We start from the raw sequence: 16,519 nt of genomic DNA on the forward strand, positions 1-16,519 counted from the left end.
ATCATCTCAAAAATATCACTGTGTAGCAGTTACCAGCAACATTGTAGCATGACAAATGAGAGAGGGAGAGTGGTGGGGGAGGGTGTGGGGGGCGAGGGAGGGAGGGGTTTTGAGAAAGAGTGGTCATGAATGATTTATGTAATCTTTAACTTCTTATTTCATGTAAAGTGCCCTGAGCTTTTAGAGAGAAGGGCTCTATAAAAATGTACATTAGTATTATCATTATAAAGACTGTTCTAGGAATGCACAACCCACCCAGCTCTCTGCAATAGCTTCTTTCCTAGAACCCTGTGCCAGTGGATTAACTTGCTACCCATCCTCATGGACACTCCTTCATTGAAGCTCTTCCAGGCTGACATGGGTCAGCATACTAGCTCAGCGATGAATCACAAATCAGCAGCACCACTTGTACATAGTTTTAACCTTTTAGACCAAGCAATTTCTGAGCTACAGGCCACCCACTTTTCATACCCATTTAGCTCAGCAGACTCTACTACTGGACTGTGATTATCTGGTCATTTCGCCCCATTGTCAGTTCACCCTCAACCAGTTCGCCCCATTGTCAGTTCACCCTTAGTCAGTTCACCCTCTTTGCTGTCTTTTTGCCCCTACAGCTGCCTGGTTTATTTCAGTGAGCGTTACAGTGCTCCATTCCTCCCATAATGACAGAAACAGAATGTACTTTTTATGTTTTTATTCACATACATACATACAGGGTTATGGGTTTCTGCAATTATTCTTCTGACTCATTTTACATTTTTTTGTTTATCTTTTCCGAAACTGTGGATACAACTTTTACAAGCTATTAACAGCCCTTCCATTTTAATCAATCCTTACTGATATGATCTCATAAACCTTATTTTGCCACTCCACAAATTTACTGTCAGTGTCTAGTCTTGATGATCATCTGATCCATTTCTCCATCGAGTCCATGCCTCAATCTTGTCTCCTTGACTCTAGAATTATGTTGCACTGTATGAATCTTGGCCAAACAATATTTGTATTTGTACTTCGTCACCTGTTTCTGTTTTCTGCATTCTTTGTCATCCTCTGTTTTGGCTATACTCATTACTACCACTAGCCCTCTGTGAATTCAAAGAAAACAATACACAATCAAACGTTTATAAATTATGAGAATTAGGCATAGATTATGAACTGGTTGGGGGCAAAATGACCACGAAAGGTGTGAACCAACCTGCGGTATTGGGGCGAACTGGCCAGCTCGGGGACGAACCGACAAAGGGGCAAAATGACCGTAAACTCTGGACTATAAATATTTCTTGGAACCAAGTCCTTGCCAGGGAAGAAGAAGAATGTGAAATTGTTCATGCTCTCATTGCTTATCACTTAAACTAGTGTGTCAAATAAAGTTTAAACAATCAAAAATTGATAGTCTGTTCAATTTCATTTCTGAAAGTATGGTTATGAAAGCTTTTTTTTTTTTTTTTGCTGTAGTTTGCTTACTTAAAAACAAGAAGAAAAACCCTCCGTGACAAAAAACTGCTTGCTACATATTAAATAGTAAATAGGCAACAAATACCAGAATGATGTCTGGCACTGAAAAGGTTATTCAGGCACAGGTATTGTTTACGCCTCGATCGTCTTTTAAATTGTTTGATTCTGTTTTGTTTGTTTGATTTAGCGACGATCTGATTAGATCCCATGTGTCTTTGTTATTGTTAGTGATACATTTTATCACAACATACCGATGGAATACTGCTCTTGTTAGAGTGAAAATATCATATACATGAAAGCAGTGCCTCTCATGTAACATCAACATTCACCTCCATACCCGTTTCTTTTTTTTCTTCTTTTTTTTCCAATGCACTCACTTCTTTCTGTCGTAGGAATCTTCCACTATTTCTTCAACTTTCCGTGACAGACGAACCATCGCCGCCATTTTGTTTGCCTCTTGTTGTCAAGCAGGAAAGAGCAAGACAGCCTCGTTTCCGTACTCAAGCCCTTGGTAACCTTCAACAACATGGCTGCTCCGTGATGCTGGTGCGATAGAGAGGGAGGTAGAAAGAGTTAGTTTCGTTTGTTGCGGTGACTCGAAGACAGAAAACTATCAAGATGACGGTCTATATGCCCCCTATAGCCCGCAAGAAGAGGGTTGAAGAGAGATACAAGTATGTATCTTTCATTTTGTTTGATGTGAAAAGTAATGGTGACTTCCCGAGGATCACAATGATGTGTGATTGAACCACTGTTATATTTTACAGTCCTATCAGTGGTTGGTGTGTGTGTGTGTGGTGTGTGTGTGTGTGTGTGTGCGAGTGATAGAAATAACGGTGTTATTTGAAAAGATTGAATACATGCGCAGGTTTCACAGTATTCCGCTTCTGAGACAAGTTTGAGATAAATTTGAAACTGTGCTTTTTTCAAGAAATACAATGTTTATTTTCCATACAATGAAACTTTATATGTGTACAATGAATATATTTTGGATAACTTTGTCAGAGTCTCGATTTTTTAAAATTTTTATAATACTTCTCTTAGATTTGTGTTTTCAGTTATCAATTTTTCCAGAGATGTGACTTCTTTCTGTTTTCTTGCTGGTCACAAATTTGCACACAGAGACATTTTTTTTCAAAAATCCAAAAAATCAGTATATTCATATTAACTGATAAAACTTTGATTTCTTATGAGATGTAAATCATTCATTGTTGTGAAATGGGAAATAGCAGACATCATTTACCCCATTGAACCCAAGCAGCCAAAATACCACACAGATCCAGTTTCATCCACACCACCCAGAAGAAGAAGAACCAAACATTTTAAGATCAGAGGTACAGCAGGCACTAAAGACCAGCCCAAGGAACAAAGCAGCAGGCATTGATGGCATTACAACTGAAGCCATCCTGGCATGTGGAGAAACAGGAATCGCCTGGCTGACCACAATATTCCAGAAAGCATGGATGGAGAGGACAGTCCCGGAAGACTGGCAGAGAGCAGTTGTGGTACCAATCTGGAAGAAGAAAGGCAGCAAAAAAGACTGCAGCATGTATCGAGGAATTTCCCTCCTGAGCCACACAGGAAAGATGTACGCAAAGATCTTGGAACAGCGTACAAGGTACAAGGTGGAACCATTACTGAGTGAGGCGCAGATGGGCTTCAGAAAAGGAAGAGGGTGTACAGACGCTATCTTCGCTCTCAGGCAACTGAGCGAAAAGACAATCGAGCACAACAGAGAACTAAATCTTGTGTTTGTAGACCAGGAGAAAGCATTTGACCGAGTGGACAGAAACAAGCTATGGCAAACACTCGAAGAGTACAGCATCAGGGGACAACTGTTGGACAACATCAGAGCCATCTACAACAACAGTATGAGTGCAGTCCGCACCCAAAATGGACTCACAGACTGGTTCGAGGTGTCATCTGGAGTGAGACAAGGGTGTGTTCTATCACCGTTACTTTTCATCATATACATGGATAAAATCACAAAAGAAGCAAACCCCAACCCAGAAGATCTGAATGAGATGCTGTTCGCAGATGACCAAAGCCTGGCACATGAGGAAGAAGAACAACTTCAAGAGCACACAGACAGACTGAACACACAGTGCGAGGAGCTCAACATGAAGATCAGCATCAGCAAAACCGAGACGATGAAGGTCAGCAGAACACCTGGCAACCTAAACATCAACGTCAACGGAATTCCGCTGAAACAAGTCAGTATTTTCTCGGCAGTATTTTCTCGGAAGATGGACGTCTCAACAGAGAGATTGAGACGAGAGTACAGAAGGCTAACAGCGTCAGCTACCAGCTTGCCCCACTCCTCAAACATCCCAACATCCCCATTGAGACCAAAGCCAAACTCATTACCTCCATCTTCATCCCCACCTTGACCTACCAGTGCCAGACATGGACCCTGACAAAAAGTCTGGAACGCAAAATAACCACTTGCGAGATGCGACGTCTGAGGAGAGCCGTCAACAAGACCAGACGGGACATGATCAGAAACACCAGGATCAGAGAAATGGTGGGAACAACACCTGTCCTCCACCATATCCAAAGGCAAACGATCAGATGGTTTGGACATCTAACACGTATGGCACCTCACCAGATGGCCAGTAAAGCGTACAACAAAAGGATATCAGGATACAAGGCAAGAGGAAGACCAAGGAAGACCTGGATTGACGGTGTGAAAGAAACCCTGAAGACCCACAACATTCCACCCAACGAGGCCTTCCAGCTTGCCAGGGCCCGTCAGCTCTTTCTCCCCTCGACACCCTAGATGGTACAAGAGGACGGATAAAGAAAGAAGAAGAAAGAAAGATTTACCCCAGGACTGCTACCACCAAAGAACAGTCACTCATGCAAAAGGAAGAAGATGACACTTGCAGAACAACTCAGACTGTACTCAGGCATCACCAACAGTGACAACAACCAGTAGTCAAGTCAGTCAGCTTCCACCCACCAGACTCAACAGAAAGAAGAAGATGATACTCGCTGAAAAAGATACTCATGCAAAAGGAAAAAGATTAGGCTCGCTGAATAACAACTCAGGGAAGAGGAAAAGAAGAAGAAAAAGAGAGGAAGACGGTGCATGTAAAAGACACAAAGACAAATGTCATAAGTACAACATGTCAGAAATGCAAGTGGATAGTAAGCACATATATATATACAACAGAAAGACTACCACTTGATTCTGACGAGGCAACAACATAAGTAATTCATATAATTACGTGTGAGGACCAAACACTGACAGAAAATGACATTTCTAATTATATTTAAATAGTGTACTTAAAGTGGTTGAAATTAAGCTGATTTAGTGAAAGTACACTGACAGTATAGTTAATGTAAAGCTTATACTGTGTCAGTGCTTCAAATGGATCAGTTATCATGTAGCACTATACCAGGGTAAGCTAAATAGGAAAAAGCATGATAGCTGAATTACAATTACCAGACTGTGATACATATCAGATGGTGTTCACAATGACAGATATTATCCAATATCTTTTAATCATCACAACAGACTACTACACACACATTGTAGAGGACTAAGCATACTGTAACTGTGAGGTTGGTAGTACTGAGAGTCAGTGTAACACTGTAGCATATGAAATGATACATGAATGATTAACAAGATAATAGAAAAAGTGACTTTTGTATCAAATATTGGCAACCTGAGAGAACAATGAAAGTCAATGCTCAATACATTTATTGAAAGCTAGCATGGCTTGACCATTAAGTGGTGCTGCTAGCTAATGGACTCACACAAGTTATCTGGTTGCACCAAACATCAACACAGCTAAATATGGCCTGTGTTCAACATTTAAATTTCCTCCACTTAACGTGGGATAAGTAATACCTAATCTTTCATTAAACAGATCTTACCACTATGCCTATGCCGTTCAGTATAAGCAAATGAGACAGAATGCGTCATCCCTAGAATATTCTTGAACAGTTCACATGTGTTTGAACACTAGATCAGTGAGCAGAGACAAAAGATTTATGTGTCATTTTTGCATCAATGACTGACTGTTCCATTCAAATAACTAAATTATTTCATCTGGTCTAAAAACATATCATAGCACACGATGAAACTTACATCAAACAGTGATAAGACCTGTGACTGAATGACTTCACAATTCTTCTCACAAAGTTTACCAACTTTTAACTCACTCCGGACAAATAGTTTTTTCCCTTGTTTTCCCCTGCAGACAACCCATTAGGGTTAGGAAAAAAAAAAAAAAAAAATACAAAACACAAAGTAACTGAATGAAACTCCCTGTACTTGACCCACTGACCCCTCTCCTCACGTAGTGTGTATGCCCATCCCCTCCCTCAGAAGCTGAGTCACTGTCAGTACCTTCTTGCAGGTAGCTTTCTTCACTGCAGATACTTTATTCAACGTCTCCATCATCCTCGTCAACGTCAAAACCTTCAGTTTGAAGAATTTCAATCACTTCAGCAGCACTTGTATCGCCTGCGATGTCATTTTCGATACGTATGCAGATTTGCTTGTCATGTGGGGTACCAAGATCAGCAGCTGGCCAGCAAGTGTACAGTTATGGAACCTCATGAAGAAACTTTCCATTCGACGCTTGACATGTTCACAATGCCTGGTATAGCTGCGATTTTTATGCTTCCCTGTGAGGAAAGCGTGGAAAAATGTTTAATTGTCCAAATCGCTATGGCGTTCCGTCATCCGGAATGCTACCTTATGTCAGGAATGCTTTAGTGTTCCATCATCCAGAGTGAGTTAAACGCTATCAACTCATAACACAGATAGCTGACTTAAGTGATGTGGTGAGATGCTGGCCTTTGGGGTTACACACACACACACACACACAGAGGCTCAGTGGTCAGCTAACTATTGCCACAAGCAAGTAAAACGTTGCTGTGGGGTAACCCCACTATATACATACTAATTATGCAAACTGCAAAGACAACCACAGAGGCTAGCAAGCAAACTGGCCTGTGTCCAGCTAAATTTGACCAAATATGTGTTTGTTGCCAGGTGTTAGATGATAGATTTATAAATGATTCTTGAACTGATTTACATTGGATTGGTCACAAAACAAAGAGCTCAACACCACCTTTCTAATGAGTATAAATTGAAGTGTTGATTATTTAAGATGAATTGACAAACTTGATTAACGTCACCTGAAACTCATCAATTTTAACGAGTTCTTGGCTGAAAATTGCTAATTGTGTTAAATCAGTTTAACATAGGTGAACACTAAAGGTATACATTTAAAGAAGGAATTGTGACCATTATGCCAGTATATGATACTTGTAGTTTACTGATCCAATGAAAGAGATAATTAGCTAAATAGTGTGTGACGGAAACACAAGATTTCAAATTCGGCCTAAGCTGTCAAGGAACATGGTTGTGAAGTGATTGTAGTTATATCGACAATGAAAATCTGCTTTATGTCTTATAATTGCCTGATTTTTTTTCATCCAACAAAATAAGAGTATGGTTGTAGTGTACGACATGTGATCACTTATAGAATTGAGCCTACCATCATTTTTTTTTTTTTTTTTTTTTTTTTCTGAAAGTAGGAAGTCAGCAGATCGAAGACTGTGAAACCTGGCTTGTGGTATTTCCATTATAACAAATGAAACCTGAAAAGAAATTCTTCCTACATTCATTTCATATTCGGTTTACTTTTAACAGCTGTGTACAAATGAAACAGAACACTTCTCATATGTACAGCTGTCTAGTTCCCATTTGTAATCTGTTGCACAATCTGTTGCGCAATATATATATATATATATATATATATATATATATATATATATATATGCATGTGTGTGTGAGGTTGCAGGTTGTGTAGGAATGTAGGTGCACATATGTATATATATATATATATATATATGTATATATGTGGGTATATGTGGGCATGTGTGTGTGTGTTCAAGAGCATGTGCATGCACTCCTTTTTTTTATATTTATAAATAGTACGTTCCTGCGTTTTCCTTTGTTTTCACTGATATAATTATGCTTCACTAAAGGAGCATTTTACTGGATCCTCATTTTCCCATCAGCCCAGACACATTCCGTGTCATCAGTGGTGATGCCGAAGAAACACACACAAGGTACACGCCACGCCCATACCGTGCTTCTTTTGAGCCTCCCACACCAGATGAGCGCCTCTTTCCAGACATCAACTGTGGCCGCACACGTGTACTGCCCAGACCCACTACTGATTTTCGTGCCAACAACCCCCATCCAAAGTCTTGTTCCTTTATAAGGACAGATGTGCGACTTCTGAATGAACCTGTCTGCACAGTGAGTAGCATTATGCAGCAAATATTGTTTTTTGTTGGATTTATGGATAATGGAACAGTTGATACATTATTTGTTATATATGGTCATTTTATAGTGTGAACATCACATATCTGTGTGTGTGTGTGTGTGTGTGTGTGTGTGTGTGTGTGTGTGGTTTAGTTTGGGATTTTTGATTCACTTGTGTAAACAAAGTGAGTATGTTATAACCCGGTATTCAGTTGTGTGTGTATGTGTGTGTGTGTGTGTGTGTGTGTGTGGTAAACTTTAACTTTGCCATTTTCTCTGGAAATGCTTTGTCTGCCAATACCAAATTTGGCTTAAACATAGTAGAGAAAAAAATCTTCACAGTCATATCAATAATAAGTTATAAGTCTCCTGAATTAAGCTGTATTTCCAGATCATTTATGGTTTATTTCTTTGAGCCTTGTTCCTGAGTCTGAAAACACTATATTGCCGCTTCCCAGTTGCCAGAATGTGGGGTATGCTCAGTAAGAAGACAGCAAGACCTCGGTTTTCTTGTTCACAATTAAAAGAAAAGAAAAACAAATTCTGGACAGAACACATACAGTGATACTAACTCCTCTATCCGTATGTTTTCTGCATATTAATATTCTAATGTGGACACTAAATTAACTAGAATGAACATAAAAGAACAATTGAATCGACCATTTCACTGAGTTTCAGTCAGCCTTGTCTTGGCTGGTCTGTGCAGATCTTGTTTTTTCTTGTTCGCAGTTAAAAGAAAAGAAATAAAAATTCTGGACAGATCACATACAGTGACACTAACTACATCATCGACATGTTTACTGGATATGAATATTTTAAAGTGTATACTGATTAACTAGAATGTACATGAAAGAGAAATTGAGTGGACTGTGTCATAGTTTCCAACTGAAACTAAGCATGTTAAATACGTATCTCCACAGATGTAGAGAAAACGGTGACATGTTGCCATGTACTTGAGGCAGACTTTAAAGAATATCTTAAATGGCCGAGATATACCAGAATATCATGATTTAAAATGGTTTAATCACCTGAGGTATACCAAAATATCATGATTTAAAATGGCTTAATCACCTCCTCGAATACCGTTACTGATTCATCACACTAAAAAACAACATGATTTAATATTATTTTCAAACTTCATCTCACCTGAATATGCTTTTTTGCTGCTTTTTTTTTTTAACCTGAAGCTTTATAATACCAAATACAGAACAATTTTATGGTTTAAAAAAAATCAGATCTTTAGAAAAAGAAAATTTAATTGTAATGAAGTAAACTTAGTGGTGAGGGGTTCTTTATTTATTTTGGTTGAATTTGGATAAAAGGATTGAGTAATTAAAACATTAAAAGGAATAATTTTGGATTAACCTTGTTATCAAAATCCTGTTGGCGACACCACTTTTGTAACTGTGGACCTAGTGGTGATATGTAAAAGGGAATTATGAAAGAATTACTGAATTTACAGGATAAAAAGAGTGAAAGGATAGAAAGCCCCTCACACAGGCAAGGGGCATATGGAGGCCAGTCACAGAAAGGATTTTCTATTGTTTTATTTTAAAATAGTTTAAAGAAGAAGAGAAGAAAAAGAAGACAGTGCCTGTAAAAGACATAAACAACAAATGTCATAAGCACATGTCAGTAATACAAATGGATAAACACATCATATATTACAATTGTGACGGGGTGGTAAGGTGGTGTTAGAGAAGGTGAAGACAGGTAGAAGGTGTTAGCAGAAGAGAGCTGCAGCCAGGCAAGGTAGACTCGGGAAGGCGGTGCGCCGGTTTTTCTTCTTTTATTCTCTCATTCTTCCAGACCAGGAGAGTTCTCTCTTTGTCTGGCACTCGCTCACTCCTTATATTCTGTTCCGCCGAACCGCAAAGCCAGCGCTGCGAAGTGACTCACGAAACCGGCCCTCCGCGAGCCTTGAGGGGCCAAGCTTGTGTTTGTTTGATCAAATTTAGCGGCTTCTGACTTTCGGCTCGGGGAACTAACATTGACATATTATATATCACACAAAACTACAAGAGACGAGCATTTTCTTAAGCTAAACCATTTTCTACAAAAATAATGTAGTTAAAAACTGTAAACAAAAAGAGTCACTGAATGAATGAGCTTTTAACGAGTTCATGTATCATTTTTGACTCACTTGTGTAAACAAAGTGAGTCTATGTTTTAACCCGGTGTTCGGTTGTCTGTGTGTGTGTGTGTGTGTCCGTGTGTCTGTGTGTCTGTGTGTCCGTGGTAAACTTTAACATTGACATTTTCTCTGCAAATACTTCTTTTTTTATTTTTTTGTGCCCATCCCAGAGGTGCAATATTGTTTTAAACAAGATGACTGGAAAGAACTGAATTTTTCCTATTTTTATGCCAAATTTGGTGTCAACTGACATAGTATTTGCAGAGAAAATGTCAATGTTAAAGTTTACCACGGACACACAGACACACAGACACACGGACACACACACACACACACACACACACACACACACAGACAACCGAACACCGGGTTAAAACATAGACTCACTTTGTTTACACAAGTGAGTCAATAAAAAAGAAGCCTAATTATATGCAAACTGCATTTACTGTTATATTTATATTTTTTGTATTCTCTAAACTTGGCACTTTGACCTCTTATTCTGACACAACAACAAGAGGAGTCATTATTATCATTTTTTGTTCAAACAGGAACTTCTTTTACTAAGCATGGAATTTTTATTTATTTTGCAAACGTTTTGGTGCAGATAGTAAAAAAGGGAAATTACTCTGTAGTTAATGCTAGGGAACGTAATTTATCACAAGTGAGTCTTGAAGGCCTTGCCTCTCTTGTTGTACATTACAACAATTAAAACGTCGCGATTTGTAATATAATTGCAACAGTTAAGTAACTGAAAATCCTGAATTTCCAACTATATAAAAATCATCTATAGAATCTGCTTCTAGAGTAAAGATTTTTATGTCAAAATTCAAGAGAAAACTCAACGGACAGCTCCCGTGTCGGCACCGCTTGGCGGTGCTTTTGCCACTTGTGATCGACAATGAAATACTTCGTTTAAACCAATTACAACACAACTATACATGTATGATACGAATCAGATTGATAACAGAAATGAAAACATCTGCAAGACACGCTATAAAAATGTCTAGGTATTGTAAAAACGTATTTTGCTCAAATCGGCACTGACGAATTCCAATTGCTTGAAGAAGAGATAGTTTTGTGGGGCCGAAATACTGTCAGACATTTCGTACGATCGCATGCCTATAACTTAGTTGTACACGGAAAGCGATACACGAGAAGAAAGCTTAATCATTTACATTTTAATGCACAATCTAAATTCCACGGCAACTATATCGATTTATAGAAAACAAGGTATTTTATATGTTTCAACTGAGTGGATTTCGAAGATCGCGCCAAAATTCATTCACATAAATATTAGTTTAAAAGAGTTATAGGCTACCTGGCCAAATGATATCATTACAGTTGAGAAGTATGATCTTTCTGAAGTCCAATAACATAAAAACTATAATCTCATCTATAAGGAAGTGTTTATAATTTAACAAATTGATGAAAATCATCATACGGTTCCCTGTAAAGGGAGATAACTTGTGACCGATTTACAACTTCCTTGGTAACCTTCGGCGAGTCAGAAAAGTCATCTGCTAAGCTGGCCCAACGAAGATTGTAGCCAACCCGGCTACACAATGGAAAGACTACCACTTGGTTTGGAGTTAAGCAGCAACATATAATAAATAATGCATGTGTGTGAACACCAAATACTGACAGCAAATGACATTCCTAATACATTTAGATAGTGTAGTTAAAGTAGTTGAAGCAAAGCCAAATTAGTGAAAGTACACTGACAGTATAGATTATGTTAAGCTTATACTGGTGTAAAATGACTCAAATGTATTATTCATCATGCAGCATGCACTAAAACAGAAGCCATTAGAAGTCATTAGCTAAATTACTTTAAAAATGGGTTCAATCAAGGGTTTTTAACCAAAAAAAAATTTTAATCCAATATTATCTTGAAATCACCACAAAGAATACAAAACACTTATTAGAACTAACACCGGTAACGGGAAAATGTAGACGGAATCGTGAAACACTTACGACAACTATGGGGGTTTATCAGGGGAGGGGCACGGGGGGGTATACCTTAGGGGGGGCTTGTCACACCCTTCCGGGGAGGGTTCGTCCTCTTTTGGCCCCCACCGCCCCCACTTCCCAGGTCCTAAACTCAGCATGCGGGCAGTGCCCAATCCCCGGGAAACCCTTTTGGACGGCGGCAAAACAATGGGGGAACCGGGGGTCTCAAACCCCTCGGTGATTGGGGGTTGTCTCCCCAAACATGTGAAACGGAACCCCGGCGGCCCTCTGCGGAAGAACCTTCAGGTTAAACCCCGGGAGGAAGGCGGTTGCCAACCCGTGGATGCGAGGCAGGAGACACATGGGAATCCGGTCTCCCTAAACCTTTTTTCCACTCCTCGTCTTGACCTCGTTTGCCCCTGATACAAGGGCTGGACAAAAAAGGGTGAGGTCGAGGGAACTCCTCCTCACAAAAAAGCCCCATTGGAATCATCGTCACCCTTTCATCCCATACCCATTTTTTCCCCCCAACCCTTGGCACACAACGACGAACGACATGTGGACCGGCAGTCGTGTGCCCTGAAACAAGGGGGCTCAAGCCATGGGGGGTTTTTTTAAACCGACTAGCCGGTGGAATGGGCCCCCCGGCGACTGACAGCCCTCTTCAGGACGCACTGCTCACTCCATCATAGAAGGGCCTAAAAAGGGTCCCTAAACTTGCCTCTCCCACCACCCTATCAGCATACCGAGACAGGGACCCTACTCAATGGGCGACCCAAGGAAAGAAAAAGAAAAAAAGGGGCCCCCCTTTGACCTTGCACTGGGAACAGGCGTACGCTTTGGCAGAGGCAACTGGGACAGCCCACAAAACGCACAAAAATCATTGCGATGAACTACTAGAAAACAACATTGGGCAATCGCCCCTTGGGGTAAACAACTTGCAGAAGAAGGCGAACTCGGGGAGCGGCACGGGCTACACCTTTTTTTGGGGGTTCACGTCCTAAGAGAGACTAGGGTATTGGCTTTTGCAGTGAAGACAAACCCATCTTTTCAATCTGGCCCCCCAAAAAGGATAAACATCGCCTGGAAAATGAAATCCCTTTATGCAACAGGAAATTTAACCCCTTTGTCACGCCTACGCCCCACATACCAGCCCGATAATAAAGGACAATTCTATAACCTAAACGCTTCACACCAGTTCCCAACGCAACAACTCATCATTCTTACTTTAACCCATTGGGTTTTGGACAGCACCCCCTTGGGAAGCAAAACAGGGGTTTTGGTAACTGTAACGAAAAGGCCAACTACTTCCCAACATTGCCCACACAACCTTTTATCACAAACACCGTTCTGCCCCCCAAAACATTAACGGATGTCTGGAGCTCCTCCTCTGGGATTGACTTTTGACTTTGTCATCATCAGGAAGAGGACAGCAACTGGGGTCCAGGGCCAGTGCTCCGATGCGGCAGACCACCCCTTATTGTCTACAAACTAACCTCTTTTCCACCCCAAAAGACGGCCCCAAAAAGCACCCAAATCCCGATTATCAAAAGCTGGACAGGCAACATCAACGGGAGCTTACTGACACCCGGGAAACCCTTAAACCACCCGTGCGGGACAACCAAATGGGGCACAGGGGGTGCACTGCAAAGGGGGTTTTAAAAACCTCCAGGGAGTCCCCGGGGGCCTTTGGGGAAGAAAAAAAGAGGGGTTTGAAATGCATGAGACAAGCATTGCGGGAAAGACAAACGCAAAACCCCTAAGACCCCACATAAGACCCAATCAAGTCAAAGAAAGACATACTGAAGACGCACGCAGAAACCACCCAGCGGCTGTGCAGATCGGTTTCCCGGCTAGCAAAAAGTGGAACCAGGCTTTCCCGAAAAAACGACATGAAACTTCTATAACCCTGAAAATTCACTCCCCCCACCTCCGGGATCCCCACTCCCTTGCGAGGGTTCCCCCTAATCACTGACAAGATGGGACCTTTGAGAGAGGGGCTAAAACACTTTGAAGCATACTGAACCGCCCCCCCCGCAATAAAACCATTACCCTCCCCCTGGTCCATCTATCTTGGATGCCTTTAAACTTTGGGGAAACCCAGAAAGCTATCTTTGCTACCCAAAGGGGCAAAGCCCCGGTCCGACCCCATTCCAGCTGGGGTTACAAAAAAGGGTTTTAGGGTTCGACTGGAATTCATCACTTTCCCAGTTTTCCGGCCCCATGGGGCAATTCCACAGGACTTCAAAGACGTTTCCACATACCCCTATACAAAAAAAAAAGGGAAACTCGTCCGTAAAACCACGGGAAAATCCCTGTTTCTTTCAGGCAAATTTCTGGCCAATTTCCTACTCCCGCTCTTGCACCTTAGCAAGTCTCCTCCAAAGCCATGTGGCTTCCGAAAAACGCAAGACATCAACCGGGTTTGCGCCAGGACCCCCAAGAATTCGGGGAACAGAACCCCGACCTTTATCCACCTAGTGATTCCCAAGGGCCTTCGATCGTTGCAAGGAGCCTTTTGGAGAATCATTAAAAACGGAGCCCCCAAAAATTCATCACCATCATCAACACTTTGGGGGATTGCCCCACCCAAGCAAGGGAGAGACTTCAAACCGTTCCCTGTCCCCCAACATAAAGCAAGGGTGTGTTTTTCCCCCACCCTTTCGGCCCCCATGTTTTCAGCCTGTGACAGATCCTTCAAAGCGACAGGCTGGCATCATCCGCACAAGGCTCACTCTCAACCTCGGGAGGCTTCAAGCAAAAACCAAGGTGGGGCAGACCCCGTCAACAACTTCCTTTTTTGCTGGACTGGCTCTCACCTTCCTTCCGAACTGACATCAACACAGGTTGAAAATTTTCTCTCTGCCTGTGAAAACTTTGGCCCACAATCCACAAAGAAAGAGGGAGCACCACCCCTAGAAAGCCTTCTTTAAACCAAACTTTTCATCAACCAACAAATGAAATCGGTGGACAATTTCAACCCCGGCAGTACACTCCTCCCCCCTTGTCATCGACAATTAATGCCAACCCCCAAAACCCCCAGCCAGGGGGTTGCCACTTGTAAAAAACTTCCCACATCTACACCATCTTGATGAGGCTCACGGGCGGGGGGCCTTATTTGATCCAGACCACCACTCCCCAAAAAACTCTGTACACAACTCCAACATGGCAAGCCCCCATGGGGCCAAAAAGGAAGCCTTCAAAACATCTGAAAGTTTCCCTTAAGGGGGGCCTTCAACACACCAAAACACTGGAGCTAAAAAAGGACAACCAAAAGGCTTTCGCTGTCCACAAAGGCCCAAAATCCATGGGGCCAACAAATCCCACAGAGCAAGAGACAGGCCAAAAAGCTGCCGCAAGTCCCCAAAACCCAGCCGCCCCTCCCCGGTCCACACGCGTCAAACCCTTCCGGGGCGTGGATTGGCCTGACATCTCTGCGCACCCACAACCCAAACCCCCAAACCCACCCCAAATGATAATGGCCCGAAAACCCCGATGGTAACCCCCAAAACCCAAAAAAAAAAAAATTCAAAAAAATATAATGAATAAAAAAAAAGATAAAAATGAAGGGGTTGATATCAAACACGAAAAACTAAAACCCAAAATATAGTCAGTGTCAACAAAATTGAATAACTATCGGGGCTTAACCAATGGCTTCACACAAATGAACCACCAAAAGTTATCCTTTTGGTCAAAACATAAGCACAAAAACATCCTCATTCAAATTTAAATCCCCTCTGCTGAAACCGGAAGAAAAAGCCTGACCTTCATATGGACAAATAAAAAACCCCCCGGTCATTCCCAGAACATTCTCGAAAAAATTCATGGAAAAGAACATCACGACATGATGCTCGAAAGAATCAAATAAAATACTGCCAGCTTACATACGACAATGAAGTTTACTCAAAAAATAAAATACCATACTAACAACAAAATTCCTTGGGGCAAAGTTTACCAAATTAAAATGTATCAACCATAACACAAACATATTCCCAGAATTTAGCATGCCCGGGGGGTTGCACACAAAAAAGTTTTTTGAGAGCTGCACCTGGGAAGGGACCGGGGGCCTAACCTTTTCATTTTCAAATTTTCAACTTTGAATAGCGTTACGCCACATGACTTCCTTACGGGTCAAGGGTTTACACCATAGTAAAACTTCACCCTTCACAGCATGTGGTGGTGGTGGTATCGAATCAGGATGCCATCGTTGTCACCACGGGGGGAGGGGGGGAGGGGGGTGGGGGGAAAGGGGGGGGGATCTAAAACCATCTGTAAATGCCAAGCTAAATTCCAATCTGCGCCGAAATGTTCATGCGGGTTGGGCAAAAAAGACGGGCATACCTTTGGCGGGAGCTTGTTTGCCCTGACTTTCTGGCCCCTTTCTGAACACTGCGCATCCTTTTGGCCTCCACAACTTCCCTTTGGCACAGCAGCGCGCCTTTTGGGTAGGGGTCCACCGCAGATTCCCCCCCGCGTCAGGGTTGTTAAAAAAACCCTTTCAAAGACTTCAGAGTACTCTAACGTTCTTCTACCTCCTGTGACTTTCCCTTTTTTGGCAGCTCCCATAAAGATTTTTTTGGGCACCCGAGGGTCTGTATGGGCCATTGTCCACCTAGCAAACTCATCGGGGAGGGTGAAGATCGGAAAGGGTGGTTTTTGGGGCACCTTTTTCTGGGTCCTGTCTTGCC

The 16,519-nt window shown here is 41.8% G+C and overlaps 2 protein-coding genes across 3 annotated transcripts in view; one reads left to right on the plus strand and one right to left on the minus strand.

Moving 5' to 3' along the window:
• Positions 1-1,975, minus strand: part of LOC143295709 (spermatogenesis-associated protein 17-like) — an 85,180-nt gene extending 83,205 nt beyond the window's left edge. The window contains exon 1 of the mRNA XM_076607332.1: positions 1,833-1,975. Coding sequence (XP_076463447.1) covers positions 1,833-1,900 — 68 coding nt within the window. The 5' untranslated portion in view covers positions 1,901-1,975. The remainder of the gene's footprint in view (positions 1-1,832) is intronic.
• A 1-nt stretch (position 1,976) lies between these two features.
• LOC143295710 (ciliary microtubule inner protein 6-like) overlaps positions 1,977-16,519 on the plus strand; it is a 45,046-nt gene continuing 30,503 nt past the window's right edge. For both annotated transcript variants that reach the window (XM_076607333.1, XM_076607334.1), the window contains exons 1-2: positions 1,977-2,129; positions 7,498-7,741. In XM_076607333.1, coding sequence (XP_076463448.1) covers positions 2,074-2,129; positions 7,498-7,741 — 300 coding nt within the window. In that variant the 5' untranslated portion in view covers positions 1,977-2,073. The remainder of the gene's footprint in view (positions 2,130-7,497; positions 7,742-16,519) is intronic.

Source organism: Babylonia areolata, chromosome 21 (assembly GCF_041734735.1).
Source record: "Babylonia areolata isolate BAREFJ2019XMU chromosome 21, ASM4173473v1, whole genome shotgun sequence".
NCBI lineage: Eukaryota > Metazoa > Mollusca > Gastropoda > Neogastropoda > Buccinidae > Babylonia > Babylonia areolata.